Source organism: Xiphias gladius, chromosome 18 (assembly GCF_016859285.1).
Source record: "Xiphias gladius isolate SHS-SW01 ecotype Sanya breed wild chromosome 18, ASM1685928v1, whole genome shotgun sequence".
Lineage (NCBI taxonomy): Eukaryota > Metazoa > Chordata > Actinopteri > Istiophoriformes > Xiphiidae > Xiphias > Xiphias gladius.
Window position 1 is genome coordinate 24,942,148 of NC_053417.1, and position 27,391 is coordinate 24,969,538.

The 27,391-nt window shown below is 42.5% G+C and overlaps 2 protein-coding genes and 1 long non-coding RNA gene across 3 annotated transcripts; 1 reads left to right on the forward strand and 2 right to left on the reverse strand.

The window, feature by feature from the left end:
• Positions 1-6,435: 6,435 nt before the first annotated feature.
• fam43b (family with sequence similarity 43 member B) lies at positions 6,436-8,979 on the reverse strand. The gene has a single exon (XM_040153397.1). It carries the CDS (start codon positions 8,779-8,781, stop codon positions 7,780-7,782), a length of 1,002 nt encoding a protein of 333 aa, XP_040009331.1. The 5' UTR covers positions 8,782-8,979; the 3' UTR covers positions 6,436-7,779.
• A 7,433-nt stretch (positions 8,980-16,412) lies between these two features.
• Positions 16,413-20,448, reverse strand: LOC120804153. The gene is made up of 3 exons (XR_005709416.1): positions 19,895-20,448; positions 17,441-17,485; positions 16,413-17,354 (listed from the first exon to the last, which is right to left on the reverse strand). It is a non-coding gene; the product is annotated as an uncharacterized LOC120804153 (long non-coding RNA).
• mul1b (mitochondrial E3 ubiquitin protein ligase 1b) lies at positions 19,899-26,414 on the forward strand. The gene is made up of 5 exons (XM_040153396.1): positions 19,899-20,045; positions 21,513-21,651; positions 21,762-21,849; positions 22,036-22,156; positions 22,948-26,414. Exons 2-5 carry the CDS (start codon positions 21,532-21,534, stop codon positions 23,675-23,677), a joined length of 1,059 nt encoding a protein of 352 aa, XP_040009330.1. The 5' UTR covers positions 19,899-20,045; positions 21,513-21,531; the 3' UTR covers positions 23,678-26,414.
• Positions 26,415-27,391: the final 977 nt, after the last annotated feature.

Here is a 27,391-nt window from a genome sequence, read left to right on the forward strand (position 1 = left end):
AAGAGCTAAATATATGGAGCCTTCAAGCAGGGAGGTAAATGACATGACTATATGTTATTTCTCTCTCCATCTCCAGAAAGCAGCCGTGGTTTAAAACGAAGAAGAAGAAGATGTCTTAAAGGGCACATTAGCTTTATTGCAACCCAATGGATGCTATCAATCTGAGGTTGCTGTGTTACCATTAAGGGAGAAGGTGAAAGGAAAGGCAAATGAGAAATGTAACACCTTGCTGTATTCGAAAGACATGATCTGGTTTAACAATAATCTCATTGTGTATTATGCTTTTGAAAGGGACATTTTGGGACCAATAGTTAGATGAGAGATTATTTTATTTAGAATAAAGACTGGAAACAGGGGGGAAAGCTAACCAGGCTCTGTCCAAGGTAAAGCAGTAGAGTAACAGATCTATACATATTATAAATCTCTTTTTTAATCCATACAAAAACCGAACAGAAAAATAACCTTGTGGTTTTATGAGATTATGTGCAGGGCTATTTCTTTATCGGTCTTAGTGAAATCTGAAAGGGTGCATTATCTTTATTGCAACCCATGAAATGTTATTAATGTGAGATAGCTGCGTTACAAGCAGGAGGAGAAGGTGTAAGGAAACGCCCGTGAGAAACACAAGTGAGATCTCCTGCTGAGACTTAGATGAGAAGATTGATGCCATTCTCATTTCTGTCCGTTGAATATGAAGTGACAGCCTGGAGACGCTTGGTTTAGCTTAGCATGACGATCGGAAGCAGGGGGAAACAGCTGGCCTGGCTCTTTTCCCAAAGGCACCTCTACGGTTCACTAAAACTCACACTATAAATTGTGGGTTCAATTTAAACCAAAGTTAGTTAGCCCGTTTCCCCCTGCTTCCAGTCCTTCTATATATATATATGTTTTATGTAATATGTAATATGTAGGACATTGGTACTTCCTTCCCTGCAACCCGTAAAACACCTCGAGGCTCATGGAAAAGCTATCTAGCCAGTTTAAACACTGGCAGCTAGCTAATCACACGCAATTAAAAAATATGAAGTGAAAACACTAAGGCACATTATTCAAATCAGTGGTGGTGTGTGTTGATCAGAGGTGGCGGCTAAATGCTCCCCGTGAGTGTTATACTACTAATAATTATATTATGGAATTATTTTTAGTGATGCGTCAGTGTGTAGTCGAGATGGGGCTAATTTTAACTATTCTGTATTTAAACAACATACCCACTTAAGAAGACACCACTGCACCACTGAACATGAGAGTGGTACCAATCTCATCTCACACTCAAACTATACCTTTAAAATCACATATAGTCATAGCAATAGCAATCTATATCTCTTAGTATTTTAGTCTTTAAATCCAAATCTGTGTTGTTCTGTGAACACCGCTGGTGTTGGTGCATAATCACAACAGTCGGCATACATCACAGGTGTCAGATGAGGCCGATGCGGGCGTGAAACCAGATCCCACCATTACAATCGGTGGAGCTGCTGACGCACAAGCACAACAACCGCAAAGCAATCTGAGCAGACCCCGCAAGGACATAAGCGGCACCGCCTCCGATTGGGTGCCATAAAAGAACACTTTGGAAACACCAACCTGTGCTCCCAGTTTATTGATTTCATAATTAGTCTGTGTAATGGCTCTCCGGTGACGTCAGGGGACAATGGATACGTGCAGGCTGCCTGCAGTTCCTTGTCCTGTTCTGTTTGCCCGCGGTAATAAAACATCAGGTGCCGTGTGAAAGGGTGATTACACTGCCTAACGTGGGTTTTATAAAATTACCTCTTCTTGTTTGCGTAACATTATCACCAAGAGCCTGTTTCACATTTTTGCAAGGGGTAGCTTAAACGGGTCCAATATTGGAATAGTGGTGAAAAGGGCAGGGAAATAGCTTCTTTGGCTTTTTTTCAATAAAGTCAGCAGCAAAAAGGAGCGCAGGGGACGAGCAGTGAAGCCGGCTGAAACACTAATGAAGACTGCAGGATTCAGTCGTTACACCACCGTAATTTTATCCGCAGCCTTTGCCTTGCCACAATAAAAGCGTGCACTGTTTCAGGGAGAAACGACACAGCAGCCACATTAATCACTTTTTATTAAGCAAAATGCACGCACGCATTTCCTGAGGCATGATTTTACATCTCAGACTTCTTCATATCCAACCTCTTCCCTGACAATTTTGGAATCCGCTTATTATGTTTTAATGGGATAAAACCATGAATGTTTCATGGCCGTCACTAATCTCTGATTCTCATGAATTAGTTAATTGTACAGTTATGCTCACTGGCACTCATGTGTTTTTGTTGTTTTTTTTTTAATAGGAGTCTGGGCTGCAGGAACTCAACAGGAACAGTTGTGGCCCCGGGAAATTATTTGACAGCTTAGTCTAATGAGTTCTCACTCATTTTAAGACCATGTGGAGAAGATTGGTCATATACTGTATATATCCAACGCAAAGTATTTCGGTCAGACCAAAATACGTCATCAATGTGCATCTTACAGGTGGAGTGCAGTTTTTGTTGTTTTGACTAACAGAGAGAGCATACTCTGCCTCAGTGAGATTTTGACAGTGTTGCAGCGCAGCAGAACACCGAGAATCTAATTTACAAAGTGCCAGGTGTGCAACTCTTTTCTCAGAAGAAGCTATAGGAAATGCATGAGATGGAAAATGATGCTTGTCAGCTTTGATAGCCTGATCATTTGAACTTGTAACGATAACTCAAGCTTTCTCTTTGGACTTTAAAACGATAGGAGCGTCAAGTAATGTAAGAGACGGTCTGTCCTCCCAGGAACAGCATCAGTCGTCTGAGAAAGTGCCCCAAAATCACATCTGGTTACGGTCGAGTGAAAAAGCCTTTTAGTGGCCGTGGTAATTATGATGGGAGCAAAGGAGGAAGTCTGTGACGGTACTATATAGCCCCATTCATCAACTGTGCACCATCCCAGTGGGTCCCGTAGCAATGCGGGAAACAACTGCGTGCTGCACTGTAACAGAGATGGGGGAGTCCCGCTCTGTTCCTCAGGTCATGTTTTTCTTAGTTTTGTCATTTGTCGCAGTGTTTCGTGTTTTATTTTGGCGTCACTAAACTCTTCCTCTCGTTCCAGATCCCCACCTCCTGCCCTCGTATGTTTTCCGCCTTTGTGATTGTCTGCCCCGCCCCTGATTTGTGTCACCTGTGTCCAATTGTCTCCCCCCTCCTAGCGTATTTATTCTCTGCTCCCTGGCCCCAGGGCCAGTCCGTCTTTGTTGTGACAAGCGTTCCAGCTTTCGCCTAGTCCTAGCGTCCCTGGGTTTTGTTTGTTCATAACCTAGTCTTGACCCTGTCTTGCCCAGCCCATTTTGGATTTGTGTGGCTGCCTGGTTCTGCCTGCCTGTGTACCAACCTTTTCCAAGTAAATTTCTGTTAAGTGTCTCTCCGGGACACTTAACAGAAATTGCCTGTTGTCCAGTCCCGGGAGTGAGTCAGGATGCACAATCTCGTGTTGTTGCGGTGGGTGAGGGGGAAGTGATAGACCACGTTTCATGGCGATGATAAGCAAAACCCAGCAGGCGATGATTATCCTACAAACCTAAAACGATGAAGAGACGCCAAAAGATTATAAAATGCAAAACATTATGATAGAATTTGGCTGATGTAGTCTATAGGGTCTCTAATGGTTTTGCAAGATGAAAACACAATTTCACAGCTGCTCTCTTTATTCACATCTTCTCCTTGTCACCTGCTGTGTCCAAACATATCCAGCTTCCTTTGAAATGACAATGGTTGTGCTCGATAGTGGAGCAAGTACGTGTGTGCTGCTGATTGAAGCCTCCCGGTGAGTCTGAGGGCTGGTGAGTGGTTGCATTAACCAGGGGGGCAGGGCATATCTTTGATATCTCTTAATAAAACAAGTCATTATAGGAATAGAAGCCCACTGTTGCTTGTAATTACTCAAAGATGCGTACCAAATGAGCCGCGTGTCTCCGGGAGCTCCTTGTTCGTGTGCACCTCTGGGGAGGCGGGAGACCACACTCACAAGGTGGTCCTGGCAGTTGCAGATGAGTTGTACATTTACGGAGCGGTACCGCTTGTGGTTGAGATATGGGAATGGATGTGGAGAGGGCGCCTACACGTATGTGCGCGCAGTCTATTTCATCGTGCCGATGGTGATGGGTAGTTCAGCGATAGGATAGAATCCTCTCTTGACTGGGACCTGTTCTTCTGTTGTACAGGAGAACTTTACGTATTGTGTGGCCAGTTGATTTATTCCATCCAGGACTCAGGGGAGATCGCGGCTGATGGATGCCTTCGATTATGCCCACCCTGTCTTCCTAGCTCCCTCTGAAATGTTCCAGTGGCTAAAAAGCCCAAGGTGGAGAGTACCTGCAGCTCTTGGAAGCCTAAACTTAACCAAACCTTAACCCTAGTCGGATGATAAAACATAATTGTTTTTCAACAATTGATTTGTAGTATGCTGGTCAAGGAAGGCACAGATAAACAATGTTGTTGGAGCGTCAGATCCGAAAACATTTCATTGTGTCGTTCTCGAGAGCGCGGACAAACAGCGTGTTTTGTCGTTGTTTTCGGCCCGCCCCTTTATTACTCAGCAACTGACTGAGTAATAAAGTTACACCACTGGTCAGGCCGAGTGTTGGAGTTTCCCCATTGGCCGTTGCGCTTTCAAAACGAATAGGTGCAAACAGCTTCTATTACGATATGTGAGAGGAGAGAGAGAAACAAACAGATAAAGGGCGGTCCAGCCATATACTAGGTTTTGACCTAGTCTTGTTTCTATTCAGTCAGCAGCGCTAAATTCTACAACACACACAACTACTAAAAGGTGCTGTGCTGTTCATCTCTCACTGTACTGCACAGAATGATCGACAGTGTCCTTCCCTCCTCTGCATGGACTGTTCTTTATCTCTGCCATCCTCACAGAGAAGCTAATGAACACTTACAACTGTACAATTATTACTGGAACAAAACGGACTGCCACCTGCTGCGAGCCGCTCCGGGACACAACAATTTGTTCCTCCTTGGCGTCGTGATGGAGACGAGCGGGGCCCTGTCGCTCATCTTCCTGTGTTTTCTTCAAAGACGCTGCACGAGGATGAGAGAGACTCTAAGCAGCTGTGTGCGGGGAGAGGCAGCTTTTTGGGTCTCCCAAGACACCCGGCTGTAAAATGGCACAGCATGGATATATGTGATACTTGACAAGCCAGTGTGTCTGCCACGTCTGATTAGATTCCGTTTTCTTTAAGAGCACCTCCTGTGGCCGACGATGTGACAAAACACACCCAGCTCCGGGATCTGGGCTTGAGCCCTTGTTATTCTGGAAGATGAGTGTGATACAGCTCAGCGTGCACCTTTCTACTGCCATCTGCTCCCTCTCTTCTGCTCGCCTGTCAAGAGTTATGTTTACATAAAAGCACAGCGACTCCTCTGCTAACCACTTCGTGTTAACACAACATTGGCGGAGTGTCGGACACAATGCATTTCTGCATGAATGTCAGTGAGCAAACAATAGGACTCTTTTACATTGTGTGCCGTGTGTGCATACGATTATTCATGTATGCAGAACAGGAGCCTGTCCAATCAGCTGAAGATTCAAATACAGGAAAAATATAATAAAGCAATAAAAACAAAAATGGTTTCTCTCAGTATTCAGATTCTGTAGTGGATCTGTGGCAAGGGCACAGAATCCTTTATCATCTGTCCTCTGACATCAGGTCCTGTTCTTTTTCAGATGCAGCTTATTCCAGGAAACGTATTAGAGAAGTATCCCTTCAGAACAATCCATCTCAGGAAATTCAAAGCAACCCAAAATGATTTTCTGATACATCAAAAGAGCAACACCTATCGCCCTTTTCAAAAGTAGAATTCTTAATGAGGAATGTCGACTCAAACAGCTTTTGATGTTGTTATGTAAGACAATTTTATTGTAATATTAATATATTTATTGCACTGCAATACTGTATTGCGATGATATAATGTGGAATATAAATAATTCATTCATTGTTGTTCAAAGAGAGAGACGATGATGATTCCAAACTGCCCGATTGCAAAACACCACAAATCAAACATGCTACAGTCTTAAATGTTCCATTGTTTTCACTTGCTGATGTTGTGCGATTCCAGTAAAACAGCATAAAGACTCTGTCGTCACTAAAATGGCTGACGCTAGCAGTAAAATGGTTGATGGGTGAGTCGACTTCCTTGCCCCCCTAGTGGATCACACGGTTCTGTCAGAGCCTGACATCCATCTTGCCAGGGTAGGTGCTTTACGTTCATTTCCTGAAAGATTCAATTCGCTGATTAATTGCTCCCTTCCGAGTAAAAGGGACTGGGAAACCAGCGCAAGGCCTTCAGAAATGTATCAAACCGCATTATCATCCAATGGGACTGACCGGCAGTTTAAAGTTGACATTGTGACTTTTTCTTGTGGCAAACCCATTTTTTAATACTTCATTATAGCTCAGGAGGCAGATTATGCTCGTGTAAACGTGTTCGTTTTTGTCTTTGAAGTGTACGTTAGACATATTTTTACATTACGAACAAGCAAATGCACACTGGTGGAATGCATAGTCTTTGGATTCATTTGAATAATCTCTTTGATAATATCTAGAAATACCCTCCCTCTGAGATTTAAAGAAGGGAAGCCAAGTGAGGGTAATTTTTATTCATCATATTTGGAAAATAATTAGCTTCATCTCATAATAATCACAATGCATCTTTAGACAGTAGCATGGATATTTATCAACAGGAAATTAGCTAAAGTCTTATTCAAAACAGTTTGTGTTAAATTGTAAGGGTCCATCTGCATTTTTGCAAGGGCTCGTGTGGAAAAACTGCATTAGCAAAACTTGGCTAAAAAGAGCACTGCACTGGCAAATTGAGACCTGTTTTTTGTTTTTGTTTTGGCAAACCCGGTGACACTGCAATAGATGTAAATGAAAAAAATGCATTACATAATCCAGACCTTGCTGCACGAACAGTTGTGTGTTTTGTCCCTGGTCACACATTTATCACAGTGTTCATTTCAAAAGCCGAAGGATCAAAGATGTCACACGAAGAAAGACTAAAGCTCAGCATGAAAAGGTTACTGCTGACATGTCATGCATAAATGATAAGGACTGTAACAAATGGCAGCAATTAACATGTCGACTCAATGGCTTGCTTCCTAAATTATAGCCTTATTCATCAGTCAGCTGTGATCATTGGTAAAACCGTAATAAACTTCATCTTGTGATTGTGAGCGTTCAGAAAGGTCAGTCTATGAACATCAGTGAGGATTGTCATATTAGAAAAATTACACAAATTTACAAAGAACCTCCCTGAAAAAAATATTACAAGTCGATCCGAAAAATGTCCCTGCTGGCAAACACGGCTTTAATACTCACAAAAATAAGAGATAGAGGACTAATAAACACATCCTGCTTGGTGCTGTGATCAATATGTGACCTGCATGCCAGCGATCTCAGCGTCAGCGCTCTCGGGTTTTCTGAAACCACTGTCCTCATTCGTCATTGTGCTATCGTTAGTCTGTGCATCACCAGCCCTCTTTAGTAAACAGTTTCGCAAACTGCCACAGTCAAGCCGGCATCTGAGCCATCTGGCCAGAACAGGAAAATTACTCCCACGGAAGGATCGTCTGCCTTTTCTCTACCACCTGGTAGAGAGAGAAGTTTCTGGTAAACACTTCACATTTCATGGATGGGGCAGGAGGGAGCCTGAGTGGGGTACCGGTGAAGGGCAAAGAGAGGAATGTGTCACTGTAGTGTTGCAGAATCGCATTCTTTAAACTACGTTATAGTCACACCAGAGAGGTTATAAACGTAAACGTGTTGTTGTTGCTGTCACTGACAAAGTTGATTTGGCACTGCTCCAACCTGGCAATATCCCCAATGTCCAACTCTGATAATAACTGAGTTGGGTCTGTGTTTGTTGTTAAAACCTTCTGTTTCTCCTGCCGCTCCTCTACATCCTCCTCTGACTCCTCGACCTCCTGCTGCTCATCCTTGGTGTCCTCATCATCCTCCTCCTCCTCTTCCTCTGTGATGGAGCAGAGGCGGGCGGTGCTCCCGGGGCTGTCAGCAGGTGGTCTGTAGTGGCACTGCCCGTTCAGCAGCCTCCGCAGTGGCATCAGGGGCACCGCTTCCTCACCCAGCAGCTGCTGCTGGCAGTGCCGGAAATCACTCTGGCGCTTCAGCCGTTTGAACTCGCTGAAGGCGGAGGTGGCGATCTGGTAGAGGCTGTGGGCGATGGCCTGGGCCTTCTCCGACTTGCTAACCAGAACGGCGTGACACCGAAGTACCACTGCCATGTTCTTGACCTGGTGCCTGTAAATCCAGGCCAGGATCTTGGGCCGGCACGGGTCAGCGTTGCAGTAGGTGATTCTGTTCAGAGAGTAGAGATGTATGGGTTTCTTCTTCCCAGATTTGTCGGCGCTCATCCGGATACCTTGCGGCCCCACTGTTAACCTCATCTTGACACTCTGCTCCCCATAGTTGCTCCTGGCCCAGATCTTGGCAACTGCCTCCTGGGTGCAGCCGTCTCCCTTAGCCATGATGGTGACCACACTCCCCAGGTAGCGCACGTTGTAAATAGGCTCCTCTTTGTTCAGTTCCACCTTTTGCCGCTTGGTATGGAAGATGCTGCCCACCCAGTCGAAGGGGCAGTCGGGCAGCATGTCAGGACAGGAGCGCAGCAGAGAGGAGAGGATGGAGTGGTAGGTAACCCCTGTCCCCAAGCTCTTGGGTTTACTCTTGGCTTCATCCTCCACCAGGACAAACTTATTCCTTCTCCAGGGCAGCATGGTGCGGGAGGAGTTGGAGGGACTGAGCCCCTCGGCCGCTGCGTTTGCTCTTGTCAGCTCAGGCAAAAAGAGTAGGAGAGCCAGTGTGTGCGAGGGAGAGAGGAAAAGCAGAGAGAAGCTGCTTAACGAAGCACTGAGGAGAGACTGAGAGCTGCGAGCCTCAGCCAGTCTGTTCCCCCGCTCGCTCCTCCTTCCTCCCCTCCTACTCCTCCTCCTCCTCCTCCTCCTCCTCCTCCTCCTCTTTCTCCTCTGTTGTCTGCATCACGCAGCGCTGATCAGTGCAGGAGCTTTAGCCTGGCGCTCAGGCACCCTCAACCCCCTCCCTGCTTCGTTGTTTCACTTCCAAATGGCTCTGTACCAAAACATTATTCATCTGTCTAGCTTTGCACTGAGGTATCACTGTATTTATGTTTCTTGTAAAGCTGAGGAAGAGGGTACATCGCCTAGTCATTCTCTCTCAGGGGACAAATGTGACTACTTGTTAATTCTGGTGTAAAAGTAAGTCGAGTCCAAACAGTGTAATTAATTCTTCTTGCTTAGTTTGATGTTTAAATGAGTATGTCTGTCACATACAGGATAAAATTGCAAACCTTGAACTTCTCTCAAATTGTTCAAGAGGTCATTTAATAGGTGCACTGACGCAGAACTTCAATGTATAACACAAACACTATAAGTATGTATGTGGAAATACACCTTAATTATACAGTACGGTCAAGCTCATTATAGATTGAACATAAAATTATTACTGTGATATTAAGGATATTACTAAGTAATTCAGTAACAACTCAAAGAAAAAGCAAGTTCCTGAAATTAAAAATAGTTTATGAGCACTTGCATCTAAACAGTCAAATGATGAAACATAAGTTATGTGTCTGAAATTAGGAGTCCCAGTATATTTGTAACTGAAAATGTAATTTATATGCTATACGGCCTGGATCATGTTCCCCGGGAACTTTTTTTTTTCCGGTAAAGGAAGTGTTACATCTCAGTGCCGAACGCAATTCGTAGAGAGGCGGTCGGGGTGGACGACGGATGGTCAAAGAGCAGCGCTCGGACGATGGAGAGGGAGGTTGGTTGTTCTGAGTGTTTTGTCAGGTTCAGGAAGCAAAAGCATCTTGGTTAAGGTTAGCAAAAAGACCTGTGGGTTTTTTGGTTAAAATGTTGAAGAGGTGAACAGATCCTGTCTCATGCCTCAGTTCACTTTTTGTTGACTTCATAGCCATGTTAGGGAGTGTGGTATGTCGGTCAGTCCGCCACTCAACAACTAATGGTATGAAATTTTGTACAGACATTCATGGTCGCCAGAGATTGAATCCTAATGAGTTTGGTGATCCCCTGACTTTTGGTCATGCGCCACCATCGGGTCAAATAATTCCTTTGAGCAATGCTTCGGTTTATGACCAAACACATACAAAACTAATGACATTTCCATCAGCCTCAGCCGTACTTTTAGTGCTAATTAGCAAGTATTAGCATGCTGACAGGCTAAACTAACATGATGAACATGGAAAACGTTATACCATCAGCACGTTGGCATTATTATTCTGAACATGGTGGCGTGCCGACGTTAGCATTTAGCTAAGTGCAGCCTCACAAAGCTGCTAGCCTGGCTGGAGACTCTTAGTCTTGTTTAATGTTTAACAGAGACCACCATAGTTCCCTGGCCTTAAACATAGGCATAAAAAAAGTTCAGCCATGCTTTAGCGGATGTTGTACTGCGAGAGTGAATATTGTAGGACAACAAAATACACTGTCAGTGAATGTTCTGCCGATACCTTCCGTATCAACATTTTGCGCCCGGGGATATACATTCATTAAAAATGTATACTTATTATGTTGATAAAAAGGTGTAATCTGTCCCTCTTTAACATCTTTGCTGATGCAAATCAGTGGTAAACTGCATCGACATAATTTCTCGGTGACCGGGCTGATTTTCTGTGCTGCAATGTACTTTGGCACACGAGTAAAAGAACATGGGTGAACATCTGTGTTATATTACTCCTGCGTTCAAATTCCTGTGTGACTGGGCGACACATAGTAAAAGCCTCCTGCCCTTTCAGTGGAGGGTTTTTCTGCCGAAGTGAATCAAAATAAGTATCATCCGTGTCTGCCACTGAGCTGTGCCGGGCAGCTTGGGCTGAATTGTCATGTGGAGATGGTGGATGAAATTCTCTGCTGAGGTTACTGTGGCAACACTGGAAAATAAATGTCTCTTTTCTGCCCCCGGTGTGTGCTGGGAATTAAAGAAAAACCCTGAATAGAAAAGCAAACTGAATTTCTTTGGAGGCATTGTCTCATATGTAGATGTGATTTATTCAAATTATGTAAAGGAGAGAGAGAATTTGAGTGCAGATTTCCTTTTTTTGTGTGTGTGAGATACTCTTCTATCCATTCACTTCTGCTTAAAATCCCAGTTATTCTTCGTGGCTCAGGATGCCCAGTGAGAAGAGCTTCTTTGTAAACCACATGCAGGCAGAGGGTACGTGGCCTAACTTAAGACTGTCGCACTTAAGATTTGCGAATAGTCTGGGCAGTCGCCATAAAGGAGACACTGCCCTGGAGAAATGATTAAGAGACTTTCGCTCTCAGTCTAGTTGGATGTTTAGTGGATAAAGAGTGGGACCAATACCTGATTCAGGATGAGTCACCACAGACTGATTGAGAGACATTATACAAACAACTGTGGTCCCATAAATCAGCTCTGCTGTGAAATAACTAATCTCTAACCACAAAAGATTAACACAGGCTCTGATATTCTAAATTGAAAAAAATCCATCATGGTTTGGCCTTTACAGAAATGGATGTGGGTATTCACTTATTGAAATATCTGCCATCTGAAATATCCTCCTGTAAGAGGGTTGTTTGATGAAATTAGGAAATGTCTTGACTCTCATGCGTTATGTGTCCAGTCTCATTATCTCCAGGCTGGCAGTTTACTCTTTGCCTGTTTTAGCTCTGAAGTGGTGCGAAAATATGCAACAATTTGTTTGTAAGAAAAATTGTAAACGAGGTTCAAAGCAATATCATACAGTGATCTGTGCAGGCAATTCAATCTAAGCCTATACAGCTGTGATCAGTGAGAACAGAGGAAAAATTGTTTAATGTGATTTGCTTTCACAGGCCAAGAGTGTGGTGCATTTTAATAAAGCTGAGTTAAATCAAAGCTGATATATGTAATTTTTATCAACATATCAACATAAAAACATGTTTAATCTTGTTGGAGAATTAGCAGTTCCTCCAGCAAATCATCAGCGCTTCACTAATAACTCCTCTGTTTAAAAAGTGGGAAAAGTACGGAGCAAGACTAAGAGTCTGCAGCCACGTTAGCGGCTCTGTGAGGCTGCACTTGGGCACAGCAGTGCTTTGAGCTTAATGCTAATATCAGCATTCCAGCCCATGCTCATAATTATGGTTCTAACATGCTGATGATTAGCAGGTATTATATTTACCTTGCTCAGCATCTTAGTTTAGCGTGTGAGCATGCTTACCTGTTATAATTAGCAATGAACACAAAAGACAGCTGAGGCTGTGGGGAATGTCATGACTCTTGCAGACATTTTGGCCATAAATAAAAATATTGGTTGACGATGGTGCTAGATGAAAAGTCAGTGGATCGCCAATAATAAAGCAACTCATCCTGCGGGGAAAATTAATGACGGAACCTAACTTCATGGCAATCCATCCTATAGTTGTAGAGTTTCGCTCTGAGCCACAAATGTAAACCTCATGGTGGCGCCAGAGGAAATGTAAAGAGGATCACCAATGTTTGTAGGGTTTATCTTCTGTGAAGCATGAATGTCTGAACAAAAATTGGGTGCCAGTTCACCTTGTAGATGTTCAGAAATTTCACTAGATAAGTGAAAACTCTTATCTGCTGGTGGTGTTGGATAAAAAGTTGAGGGATCACCAAAGTCATTAAGGTTCATCCTCTGGGTGCCATGAATATCTGCAGCAAATTTCTTGGCACTCAAAAACGGCGACCTTGCACTAAAGGAAAGGTCAGGGAAACTCCAGTCAGTTGGATACCTTGTGTGTGTGTGTGTATATATATATATATATATATATTTATATATTGGTGCCAAAACTCATTAGTTGAAAAGTGAAGACTTTGACTTGCTGTTGACACTAGAGGAAAAATCAAATGATCGACAAAGTCAGTAGGATTTATCCTCTGGGGACCATCGAAGTCTGTACAAAATCCTGATCCATGTGATACCAGCTGAAATATATTTCAGTGTGGACCAAAGTGGCGAATCAACTGACCGACACTGCCATCCCCTTGAGCCGCACCATTGTCATGGCTAAAAACTGTTTGCTCACTGTGTTGCTGGAAATGGTTACAAATCCTTCTCCAGCTGAGCTCTGAGTTCAGATTACTCCTCATTTCCTGTAACTCTAACTACATCTCTCCCTCTGCTTCCCTTGAACATGCACATCAGTTTTCAACTCACACAAGCAACCCAGGGTGCCGGACGAACAGCAATTTAATTACTTTTATCTAAGTGACTACCCCTCTCTCACCTCCTCCTCACTCTCCTCTTCCTTATCCCTGGTCTCTTTTTGTCGCTCTTTCAGACATCCTTTTATCTAGCACATACTACATATTTCTGTCTAGCAAGGTGGCCTAATTGAATTGGCCTCTCTCTTCATCATGCTACACTTACCCAGTGCAGTGTAATCAATGAGAGGGGCCCGCCAGAGAGGGCTCCAGCTCTTAGATGTCTGATTTATGGTTGTACGTGAGGGCGGCAGCGAGGCAGTCGGGCAGACGGGAGAGAGAGAGAACGAGCGAGAGGGACGGGTGATAGAAGGGGATGTTTGTGCTCTTCATACATCAGACTGCTGCCATAGATAACACGCCAACGCCCGTTCAAACAAAGAGAGACAAGTCTAACAAAAATGATAAGGGAATGTCAAGAACATTTTGTAGAGCTGAAGTCATTTCTTTGTTTACAAAAAGAGGAAATATACTGTAAGCCTCGAGGGATGGAAATCAATATCATCTCATTCCATGCTATAGATTCCCATAGGCTTGGCTGAATACATAATGAAGTTCAAGTGACTCATAGCATAATGAACAGGGAGAGTGCAGGACATTAGATACAGGAGGCTCATTCCTTCCCTGAATCAGGAGAACGATACAGTCACTAGAGACCTGCAGGTCAACTTCCGCTCATTTACTCCTGGACTATTCCATACGGAAACGCTGCACTACAGTGAGGGATTAATTAGCTTGCATGTAAAGGTAAAATAAAAAATAAGCCAATTAGCCGAACGAAATTAGAAATAAGAGCCAATTAGTATATGTTAATGGGAAACAGACATAGCTTCATTCTTTAATCGGGATCCGGATCTGAAGCACTTGAAGGAAGGAAGAGTTAAACGCATGTGTATTTGCCTGCCCATTAAATACAGAGCTACAGCCAGCAGCCAGTTAGCTTAGCTTAGCACGAAGACAGAAGCAGGTAGAAACAGCTGGCCTGGCTGTGCCCAAAGGTGACAGAATCCACCTATCAGCACCTCAAAAGCTCACAAAGTAACACTCCTGGCAGTGTAAAAACAGTTGTGAGTTGTGAAGTTGTGAGCTACAGGGACTATTTCTTGAGTGGGCTCCTGGAGTTTATTCCACAGGAAGTCACTGTGCTTGGCCAAGTAATTGTTTGTTTCTAATTATTTAAACAATTTTTGAAAATGCTTCACAGTACCTGTCCCTGCTGTTTAAAAGAGCACTTCGGATCCATGCTCTAATTCGCCGCTCCATGATATTTACACTTTCATAGAAACAGAGCATCATCCCTCATTCACGCTGTGATAATGGCACATTACTGATAACCCCATATTCAGTATCATTAGCATCATTGGTGCTTCATCGTGTGATGCAGGTAAATATGTTCCACTTCGCGGAAGTTTTGAAGGAGAGAATATGTGAGGCGCCGCAATAAATTCTGTGCCAAATAGCTTCATTATACATCCAGAGCTCTTGTTGAGTAATACTCGGAGGCAATCCTCCAGGCGCAGAATGCCAGCTGATTTCAATATCCTGAGGAACTGAGACTTTACCAAATAATGTGCTTTTCAGTGGGAGAATAGGCGGATTGTATGCCAGCGTAGATCACAAAGCTGTACGATACAGTGAGACAACGGAAAAAAAATCTCCCAATTACTTCAAAAAAAGGCTTCAATATGAGAGACAGTGACAATGCTTTTGAAGCTTTTTATCAAATGACCAAAACTTTTTATCGCATCCTGGATTTTTGAATCCATTACAAGCACCTGAATGAAGTTAAAAAAGACTTGTGATTGATGCTGTATCCTATTTATATGCCGAACAAAAGTATTTGTCAAGTCAGAATGACATAAAAGTTAAAGATTGTGTTGAAACTAACTGAGTTAGTACCAACTTACTCTGCTCCCTCAGCCAAAAGTAGCCAGGCATTCAAATCTGGCATTTTTTAAAGGCTCATAATGTAGTTCTACGGCTGTATTATAATAAAAACAATTTTAATAAAAGGTCTGCACTCAATTACTCGGGCATTTTGTCAAATATCTTCCACGTGTTTCAATTTCAACGTCCGTGTGGTAAATCCAACACAATATCACAGGAAGTGTGGGCGCCTGCTGAGTGTTTGGCTGTGTAATTGGACAGACTCTACAGGGAAGGGAGTCTGGCCGGATGTTGACAGGCGGACAAGGTGCCAAGCTTATCTAAACACAGCAAATTCCAGCTGTCATCCCTTCAGCACTGCATCAAGAGGACACATATGATGCTCTTCTCGCCACTTGCACTCCTCCTGTGAAGCTGTCGCCTCCATCTGCTGTCTCTATTTCTGCCCGTCTGAAATCCACGTGAGCCACGTCAGGCTGGCATTTGAGCGGAAGTCGTTATGTGACAGGCACAAAGGAAGTAAGGAAGTAGGAGGTTTACGTGGGCAGACGGGGCCACTGGAGCTGCAAGGTAGACTCTGTCCACAAAACAAGGTGACTAATAATGAATTGAAGCCCCAAGGACATTTTTGCTCTTATGCTGGGGTTGAAAACAGGGTGGCACCTATTCCCGTCCGAAGCAAGCCGCAAATTCTCGCAGGCTTATCATTCATGTCAGGTTGATTATGTCAGACTGATTCAGCCAGAGGAGTTTTCTGTGGCAGCTTTTCTTGTAACATTATTAAACTTCTCAGGTTTCTAAGGGTCGTTCAAGAGGCCATGTCAGAGTAAACCTTACAGTCCCGGTTATCTTTTTTGAAAATATTTTTAGGGAAAATCCTGTCCAAAATGAGTTTTTTATGCACTTAACTCAAAGCAGAGCAGGGTTTCTGCAGGATTCATCAAATTAAACAATGATTTTTTTTAAAGACTTTCTAAGGAACACATAAAATGCAATTTAATACCTTTTCACAGTCATACTGCTCACAGATTGATGGAAAACCAGTACAGACAATAAAGCCTCAAATTATTTGATTACATGAGTTGATTGACATTTATATCACATTGTTTTGTCAGTACTTCCCAGCTGTATATGACAGTAGTTCTCAGTAATATCATTAAGGTTACCTGGAGCCAAATAAGCAGCAAAAATTGATGAATGGATTAACCAATTTAAAAAGGTTCATTTTTAAAGTTTTTTTTTTTTGTTGCTAAAACTGACTCTCGCCCATTATGAGTTGATTAGCTTCCTAGCAACAGGTCTGATGGTGCTGCTTTAAATTCCGCTGACTGCATGCATAATGCACTGCTGCACCAGTCTCACTTATATTTTATAGATGTATAACATCTCCTGACAACCAAATACAAAAAATATAATATATAAGTAATATTACATAGGCAGGCAGGCTGGAAAATAGACCTTTGTAAATTTAATTTTAAGATTTTTTAATACCTTCTAAGGCCTATTTTGAAGGAACTGAATTATTTTTAAGACTTTTCAAGATCTGCAGATACAAAAAAAAGAAACAACGGATACAAAATTTACATCCAGAGAGAATGTGGACAATTTTTCACCCTCATCCAAGTAACAGTTACAGCCACAATAACCTACTGTTTTTCAGTGAACGTGGTGGTCCTCCTGTAATTTAAATCCCATCCAGAGCGATGTAGTTGTGAAGTGGATGGCTGAGTTTTTGCTGTAGGAAAAGCTGCTATTCCTCCCATCTTTTAAAAAATTATATACGGGTCTATTTGGAAACCAGTACGACGAAATTAAAACTATCGAGAAAGAAAAAACCCTTAAAAGCTCTTCAAAAGGACATGTCAGCTACAGGTTGGCACCGGTATTGTCTCTTGGCTCTAGTACTGCAGATCCACATCTATTCTTCCCGAGCCGGACCGAAATGGTTTTTAAATGCCAATTTTAAACCAGCAGCATAACTTTAGATGTGTGGTGCACCTGCAAAATATCATTGAAATGGAGACACATTTTTAAAGCCGAGAGCAGCTCCGCTTGCAGGCTATCGTTGACTGAATCTCGCTTCTGGTTATTTTCTCCACAATTCACTTTTGGGTGGTTCGCTCACAACACTGTGCAGCACCAGTGTTTTAATGGATTGCAATGGAGCGGTTTTGACAGCTGGAGAAACCTAGAGCGAATAAACAAGGAATCAAAAATGGTTTGCGATGTCCCTTGTTTTTCTGTATAGTCTATTAAAATCTATTAATTACTTACTTCATATAGGGATTTATAAGGCATTTGAGTCAAACTCCAAAAAATCTGTAAAACAGACCAAAGTTGTGATCAATGTTCTTTTAATGATGTTTTCTTCACCTGACATTATGAACACAGTCAGTCAGTGTTAGCAGTGCATGCATTTTGAAGAAAAACACCTACGTTCAGAAACTTGGTTTACCTGTCGAGAACCCAGCAACTCTGAAGAAATACACCGTACACATTATGCAGTTCAGTTATTCAGTTGAAACATGGTTCTTGTCAGATATGGGGAGCAATTCATTAAACAAAAGGCTCACCCATCCCCCTGGACTCATTGTTATAAATCTACCGACTCACACTCTGCCTTATGTGGTCTGATAACAGCCGATATCTCTCTGCGGCTCTACCCCTAATTATTTAAATGTAACTGCGTGTACACTGGCTGTAAGTGGACCCAAATCATGGTTGACGTTAGGAACTGCCAACGATGCTGGTGTGGAAAGCATAATTTGTATGCGGCCAGCGATTAACCGCTTGCTCAGGGGGCCAACTCAGGGCAAGAAAGCCTCCCCGACCTCCATCTGGCCTGTGGGTGCTCCTTCACAATTTTATGGATTGGATTTTGTATTCATTTTACTATAGCGCCGACTTTATGTCCTCTGCAGTGACACAAGACGAATGAGTAAATAGTGCAGCAAACAAATTACATGTGACATGGAAATGAGTAGGAATACACCAAACAACAGACTAACAAACAGTCAACTTGGAATTCGAGTATCTCCTGAGACATTTGTGACAATTTTGAAGTCCCTGCAATTTACTTGAGGATTTGTATTTTATTCCACTTTATTCCACAACATTTATCTGACAGCTATAGTGACTTGTTATTTTTTAGATTAAAACTTTACATAAAGAAAAACCTCAATGTTACCAAGTACAACGCATTTTTAGAATAAACCAGTGGTTCCCAGCCAGACAACTCGTCATGTGTCGGGTGTTTCATTCGAATAACTGTTTGAGGCTCAGACAGGTAAAATTATCCAGAATTTCAACATTAAGAAGCAAAGATAAGAGAGAAGTCCAAAATATTCAAATTTGTGTGGCAAAACTTTCTTTTTTTCTTCTTTCCTACCACATTCATCTTCTCATGATCCCTCAGAGAAATCCAGAGTCCAACCCGTAGGCTGGACTAAGCTACCCGACATAAAGTTGATATAGTAGGTTAGGTCATCAACTGCAACAGTAAAATGCTCCATGCGCATGAATACATGAGTATTAAAAATCTAATAATGTAATATATAACATTTCCATTTCATATATATATACATATATAAAATTAAAGAAAATAATGGTTAGACCTATTGATAATGAAATAATTGTTGGTTGTAACTGTACAGTTCTCCTATGATGGAATAATACAACCTTGCCCGAGGGTTTTCTGTGTATGATGCAAACAAGCAAACAACTTTAAAACAAAGGTAGAACAAATATATAAACAATTTAGGTCTTACAACTAGAGTCGCTCTACTAGAATGGGGCCAGAAGATGAATTACGGAGGACCTGACACAGTTGATATTGTACTTAAGTGGTACAAATTTCTCACAAATTTGTGATTAATAAACTATGTAGACCAAAATGATATGGAGTAGACTTGGGGCTTTTTTTAGGCCCCTGGTGTTGCCAGTTTGGGCAGTTTTCTGTCCAGTTGGGCTACTTTTTCTTCAACTGGGCTTTTAAAAATTAAATTTGGGTGGGTTGTTATAATTCGGGCTACTTTTTGTACCATTAGGACAGTTTACTGTTGTGAAAACATTTTATATTCCAGGGGTTCTCTTAAAAGACAGAAGTGGCAGTGACGTGCAGCTCATGAAGGCAACTAAAGTGGGCAACTTCAAACTTAAATTCATTCCCTACGCGCCCGATTGCATCCATTTCTGTCAAAAATCAGAGTCATAACTCAGTCAAATCTGAACAAAGATACATGACACAAACATTTTTAGCTTCAGTATGAGTTAATCTTTAGGAGGATATCATTATCTCCTATGTCTATCACGTATACATGTCCATAAACCCGTTTGGAAGTCATTGAACGGAAAGATGCTCCTTATCCCTCCAGAACTTGCCTGAGAATCAGTCTGTTTCTAAGTTTTCTTCAGTATCAAAGTAATCCACTGACAGCTGTCAGTACATCCACGCGTACATTGCAAACAGTAGCTGCCAATAGCTAATTCGGCGAACGTACTTTTCCAAAATGTGAACAAATTTATGCTAAAAACAAAAAACAAAACAGGTCTTAAGTTGTTAGCATGCAGCTTAACTCACTGAATTCATGGCAACATTATACTTCTTGTGTCTTGTAAATGTTTACATCTTTTTCATAAAAGTGAAGACTAATGTCACATCATCCTACATATATATATTTTTTAAAAAGACCTAAATAAACATTTTAAAAATGCTCTGATTGGACAAACCTGGCAACTCTGTGTCGCAATTCTGATTCTACAGCGACATCTTCTTGCAGAGAGGGGGACCTGCATCCTGGTGGTTTCACTGCTCTTTATGTTGAACGGTTGAGCTCTCGCCAAGGGGGTCTGCTGACGGAGGGGACGAGTGTGAACACAGGTCTGACAAACCTCTTTAACGGTGGTCCGTACGGGCCGTTAGCCATCGCACTGCTTTTGCAGCACGTCAGCTACAGTGTCTTTTGAACGGGTGGTGAAATGCCGCTGTCGTGGTTAGCCGAGGCGTAGCTAGCGGACTGCTAATTTTTTTTTTTTTGCTAACTAGCCCAGTAAGCCCCGTCAAGTAAGTGTAAGGGTGCAAGTTGAGAAATGTAACCAGCTACGTTTCAGTGTGTCGGAGGCGTTTATCTAGTGCTAACGACCGACACAGGCTAATGTTAAGTTACGTTGTGTCCCTTCAAGCCAGCTCAGTTCACTGTGTCTCGTTAGGGGTCCGTGCAGTGGTTTTGCAGCACTGTCAAGGCGGTCCAGTGAACGAATCTGTTTCCATCAGTTCGCTTAAATCCCCCCCCCCCCTGGGCTCAGTCTGGTTGGGTCCAGTATGTGAAACGTTTTGTGCAGTGACGGGCGGAGTACCCGGACCCTTTGGCTAAAGTTAAAGTAATAATAGCACAATGTAAATACGCTCGGTTACAAGCCAAAGACCTGCATTCAGAGTTTTACTAAAGTAAAACGAGAGAAATATCAGCAGAATGTACTAAAAGTCAGTTTTTTTTATGTATATAACCCAATATCGCCGTTAAGAAATTGGCCTCAAGGGGCTTCACAATCTTGACCCTCAATTCAGATAAAGAAGTTTGTTTTTACGCTCATTCCCTTTTCTGTTCTCTGGGCCTGTATTCCTATTGTTTTCCAATGGAGACTCATGGGTTGCTTCTGGTTCTTCTCTTTCTCTAAGCCCTGTTATGTTCTATGTCAAGATTAATAAACAATTTGCCCCCCCCCCCCAAAAAAAAAAGACAGACAAAACTACACAAACACACAAGAAGCAAAACTCATGCATGCCATTCACACGTCGGAAGAATAGAAAGGAATCGTAGACACAGAAGGAGAGAGCGAAAAGAAAAAACATGCACGCTTAAGATGTCAAAAGTATAAGTACTCATCGTGCAGAAAGGGGGGGCATTTTAACTACTTCATTCCCTGTTGTATTGTATGTTTTGTATGTAAAATCCCAACTTACAAAATAACTAGAGGGTTGTCAGGTAAATGTAGTGGAGTAAATACTACTAGGGTTTTTTTATAAAGGAAAATTACCAAAGATGTTCTGGTTCCAGTGCACCATATTTCATAAACTGATCATATTTCATGTAAAATCTTAATCTGCAGAGTAAATAGCTGCCAGATAATGTGATGGATGTGATGGAGTAAAAAGTACAGTATTTCCCTCTGAAATGTAGTGGAAAATGGAAAGACTCAAAGTACAGGTACCTCCAAAATTTCACTCAGGCACAGCACTTGAGTAAATTGTAAATGTGCAACAACAACAACAACCATCTATTTGGTTCATGTTGTTAAGTGAAAAAGACAAATCCTAAACGTGTCCTCGTCCCCTCTGTTGCGACAGCCCTGCTGCAGACAACAGGATGGACTCGAGTGGGAGACCCTCGACTGCACAGATCGTGGTTTTAGCCACCAGCTCCGCCCTGACTGCACTCTTCTACTCCATTTACAGGAGCAGAGTCACGACAGTTGCCAGATTAAAGGTCAGCCGCATTTCTCCTCGTTCTGTCTTTGTCACGTGAATGTCACAAGCGTGTGGATTTATTGCCCTGTTATGTTCCATTTGTTAATCTTAAAAAGTTTGAGCCCACAGGAAGCCAAGAAAGTATCCATTGACCAGGATTTGAAAAACATCCTGTCTGAAACCCCTGGAAGATGCGTCCCATATGCTGTCATAGAAGGTGTGTTGAGCCACCTTGAAAGCCTAGATAAGGTGACTGTACTGTGAATTGCGCGAAGGCAAAACCTACAGTGTCTGCGGTACAAAATTCTAACTTAGACTATTTAATTTGTTCATGATGGCTAGAATCCAACATGCGTAATTATAACAGTAGTTTTACTCTGCCTTCATTTATTGCACTCTGCAGGCGTGGTGAGAAATGTGAAGGAAACTCTGAGCAGCCAGTTTGTTGATAACTGCAAAGGCGTCATTGAGAGACTGACGCTGAAGGAGGAGAAGATGGTGTGGAATCGCACCACTCACCTATGGTAAGTCAGTGATATATTGTGTATCCCCTTACTCTCTCCAATCTAATCTAGCTAATCTCAAAAATTAAAAAAAAAAAAAAATTGTAAAAATGGTCATTCACTAGACACTTACTGTCTGTGTTACCTCATGCACCTGCAAGCCTCGTGGCGCTTGTGTCAGGTGGGACACGAAACCGAGTGCTGAGGCTCCTTTTCTTTTAAGACTTCTACTTGATCTACTGCGGCTTGGATTGTACCTCGTTTGCATATGCTTTTGGACAAGAGCATCTGCCGAATGAATGAATGATAAATAAATTTTAAATAAGCATAAGGTATAAACATACCTTCAAATATCACCTCTGTGCATTGAGATGCTGGTGCGGTCCTTGCTCCTAACACAGGCGCCAACACGCCCCTCCAGCCACTTGGGGGGAAATGGAGCATATCTCATACTGAAGAAATAATTTAAAAGGTTATTTTTGAATGCAAAAAGAGGAGGACTAAATGTGCTTTTAGTTGGACTTTAAAGCGAGGGACATACACTAACAAAAACAGAACTGGAACGATCAGCTGATTAATCGATTAGTCGATCAACAGAAAATGAATCAGCAATTATTTAGAAAATCGTTTGGTCATTTTTCAAACAAAAGTGCTAAAAATGGGCTGGTTCCCGCTCTTCCTATATGAGGATTTTCAGTTTTTCTTCGCTTTGTATCATATGGAGAGCGAGAGAAAGTAAGCGACAGATTAATCGATAATGAAAATTTCTAGCAGCCCTAAACAAATTGATAACTGGGACTTTTTCTGAACAGGAACAGCACAGAAAAAGTCATCCACCAGCGCACCAACACGGTTCCTTTTTCCCTTGGGTCTCATGATGAAGATATCGCTGCCACAGTCCGGGTTATACGCCCACTAGACGCTGCGGAGTTGGACCTGGAGACCACCTACGAGAACTTCCACCCCACAGTACAGTCCCTGTCCAATGTCATCGGCCACTTCATCAGCGGGGAACGACCCAAGGGCATCCACGAAACCGAGGAGATGCTGCGGTTGGGAGACAGCGTCACAGGGGTTGGTGAGCTGGTCCTGGATAACAACCTGATCAAGCTCCAACCTCCCAAACAGGACTTCCGTTATTTCCTTACCCGGCTGGACTACGAGTCTCTCCTGAAGAAGCAGGGGAATAGCGTCAGACTGTGGAGGATTCTGACTCTCGTCTTCGGCGTCGCTGCCTGTTCCACGCTCCTCTTCATCCTGTGGAAGCGATACGAGCACCGCCGACAGAGTAAGAAGGAGAGGAGCATGCTCGAGGAGTTCAAGGAGCAGCAGAAGAAACGTATGCGTGAACTTAACATAGAGGAAAGCAGCGTGTCGCCCACCAGCTGTACTGTCTGCCTCAGCCAGGAACGCTCCATCGTGTTCCTGGAGTGTGGCCACGTTTGTTCCTGTGCTCAGTGCTACGACGCCCTGCCCGAGCCAAAGAAATGCCCCATCTGCAGGGCAACCATAGACAGGGTGGTGCCTCTCTACAACAGCTAATTTGGGCAGTAGCAAAGAGAGATGCGTGGAAAAGGCTACTTAGCATTTTACAGTCAGGGTAACACTGGAAATGTGACTTTCAGAAGCTTTGGTCTCAGACTTGAAAAGGTTCATTATCTGTACTTTTTATTTCCCTTTTTCTTTTTCTTTTTTTTGCTGATGCTCATCCTGTTAGACAAATAACAGGTATCTGTATGCCGACTCCTGATGCAGTCACGTTTCCCCTCTGATGTGCAAATCAAATTTGGAAACTGTAATTCATCTTGATAGCGGAAATGGAATCCCCTCTTTCATCTTGATAAAGAACATTAAATTCCTGCTTTCATCCAGATACAATGAGATATTTTTCTTACTCAGACACGCACAATTATTGATCAGACAAGTCTCGGCTCTGTTTTCCCGACAAGGATCAATCTGAGAATTTCAGAGCCTTTTCGTTTTTAAATTTTTATATGCTTTTCCCAAAGCTGCACTCAAGAGAGAGGGCGCACGCATCTAAGAGCTTCTGCATACACTTTAAAGTAATTTGGCATATTTAACTCTGTGTAAGCCTTTGCAATAAATTAAAAAAAACAAACTTTTAATTTAGCGTAAATGTCATTAACAACACAATAGAAATGCTTTACTCTTTCAGTATGAAAACTAATCTAAATGTGCATCTTAAGAAGGTATTAAACCTGGAATTGTGACAACATACACACCAGAAAAGAAAAAGGTATGACAAACTAAAAACATAACAAAAAAAGTGGCATTGCAGCCAATAGAGGGATAATCGCAGTGAGACGCTCTGAGGCTTCAACAAGTGGGTGGGAGGCACTCGATGGTGGAAGAAGCACTTTGATTCTTTACTTAAGTAAAGGCACTAATATGTAAAATGGGACGCAAGATAAATCTGAGGGGTCATTAGAGGATTAATGGGAGAGAAAAGGAGAACAACCGAGTTCTGTTACATAAATTTAGATTCATTTTTTTTATGATATGCTTTATTTTTCAAGAAACATTGGATCATTTGATCTCTCTGGGCCTCAAACGGTTATTTAAACGCTACCATCTCAGAAGCTCAGAGGGGAAATCATGGTTTGGTGGAACTGCTAACGGCATCTGGAAATATGACAAGGGGGCTCCAAACAGCAGTGCCTTTGTGTAAGAGGTAACCAAACCAAATGGGTTTGGAAATGCTGATTGCAATGCGTTTTATAAGCTCATCGCGTGTTTTATCTACTGTAAAATCATAAGTGTAAAGTAAGTAGTAAATTAAGCGGTCACATAAATGTAGTGCCTCTGAAATGCAGTGGAGTAGGAGCATAGAGTAACATATAACTGAAGTACTCAAGTAGATTACAAGTACCTCAAAACTGAACTTAAGTAAAGCATCTGAGCTAATTAGCTTAGTTACTTTTCCCCCACTGGAGGCATTCTTCAGTGCACGATCATGTCAAGTTACGAAGCCTTCGGGAAACGCCTGACAAGCTTGAGAATGGTCCCAAAATGGACTCCACGATCTTCATAGCCTTAAGATACTTTGGTGAAACATATCTTGTTTCTCGGTCTCTACATTTGATTTGGAAGTGTGAACAGATCTTCCTTTCAGCGGCTCATGTTGGGATTTAGCTTTGGTAAGGCCTTGGGGTTCATTTATGGTTGCGTGTTGTCCAGCGGTGTGCAGACGAGGTAGGGGAAAGGTTGCAGCTCACGCTGGAAATTTCTGCGTAAGAGTTGGAAAGGTGAGGTGAGGTGAGGTGAGGGTAATTGCACAAGCCTCTGCCAGGATGTGTCCTCGCTCTGGAGAGAGGGAGCAAGCTGACCCCTGTCCTATGGGGGGTTTTTTTTGTTTTCCTCCGGGTGCCTGCCAGTGAAGACGTGCGGCAGGTGCTCATGCGCCGCAGACGTCCAGCCGCAGTACACGCACCAAGTGGCATCACAACCCGTTAAAGAGAACTGCACCGCAGCCACTGCTCTGCCTGGGGCTTTGCCAAAAGAAAAAGCCACTCGCTCTCTGTTGTACAACTGAAACCTCATTAAAGACAAATCCAATGTAGCCCAGAAATCTGAGATACTTTAATAAAGTCACAGCCATCGTGATAGACGAAGAGAAATCTGCTAGAAGAAGACGGAGATTTCTGCCAGGAGAGGGGGATGTCTGCCTTTGAGGAGCATCAGGGATTCGGGATTTAGAATCACGGAGCCGGAATAGACATAAAAATGCAATGCCACATGCTCCCTCAGTGCAACCAGCTGTTTTGACACCTGTGTATGTATTAATTCATTTCAAACTGCCTTGTGCGTTGAAATATATAAGAACAAAAAATAAGTAATAAATGTCATTAATCCAAGTGCGATTTATAAGTGCATGACCCTGTATGTACGAGATACTCAGTTTGACTTTGTTTCTGTGGCGTGAAATGAAATAGTTGATGTTTCAAGTGCCTGTCCCGCTGTCATCCAGCCACATTGTTTTCATTTTGACACGTAAAACCTTCATTTTGCCCTTTATTTATTTATTTATTTAATTAATTTCGAAAATGCATGATCATTCAAGCACATTTTTGGTCAGACAATTGAAAAGCAAGGCATGGGGACAGACTAGAGGCAGGAGGAAAATGCTTCAGCACGATCCAATTTTAGGCCAACAGAGAGGCATGTCTATCTACATCGACTCAGGGCGTTTTGAGCACAGAAGAACGCCCTTTGTACTTACAAATGAATCTGTATTATTCAAATAAAAAATCCCATTTTATCATCCCACAGTATGCCCTGAAACCTCAGATGTATTATTAAACATTGCACTGGGACCTTAGTATTATCCTTACATTGGTATTCAGCGGCTGGCCCGCAGATATCTATTTTCTAGGCGTGAGCTGATGCCGGCTGGTCTCCGAAGAAACCGGAGCTAAATGTCAGATATACAGTGTCAACAAGCAGGAATAGTAATGTACTCCTTCCCGCTGCACGTATTGACGGTACTAAAAGCCACTTTACCATCAGGCCTACGGTGTAACTGAGCCAGAGCGACTCCGAAGGGTTCATGCTGCTCCTTTTCTGGCAGCGCTATTGATTACATATTCCTCCAGCATCACCAAGGGGCTGGCATTTTTGGTGGAGACTAAAATATATCGACAACTTTCAGATGGATAGGCGGGAAATTTGGCACAGACTTCCATTTTTTTCCCCCAAGGATGAATTATAACAACATTTATTATATTTATTTATCCTTTTTTTAATCTGCGACTATCTTGAGATACTGTGCAGTGTCTGTTTTACAAGAGAGACCTGGCGAAAATGTCACATAGTTACATAAGAGTTCTTGGGCTGCAGCTGTCGATTATTTTCATTAACGCTTGATTTGATTTAATTGTTTTTTTTCTCTAAAATGCCAGAAAGCAGCTCGAGGCGATGTCATCAAGTTGCCTGTTTTGTTCGACCAACAGTCCAAAATATAAAATATATAGAATTTACTGTCACATAAGACCAAGAAAAGCAGTGAATCCTCACAAATGACAAGCTGGGATTGGGGAGTGATTGACATTTATACTTTAACAAATCACTTAAACGATTATCGATTATCAAGATAGCTGATTATTTTTTCCGTCCATCAGCTGTAAAGAATGCACGTCACAATCACATATTAACACACACACAAAAAAACGAACTCAGAGACATGACAGAGATAAAATGTGACTATTTTAAAACAATCACATTCCACGTGAAATGTTT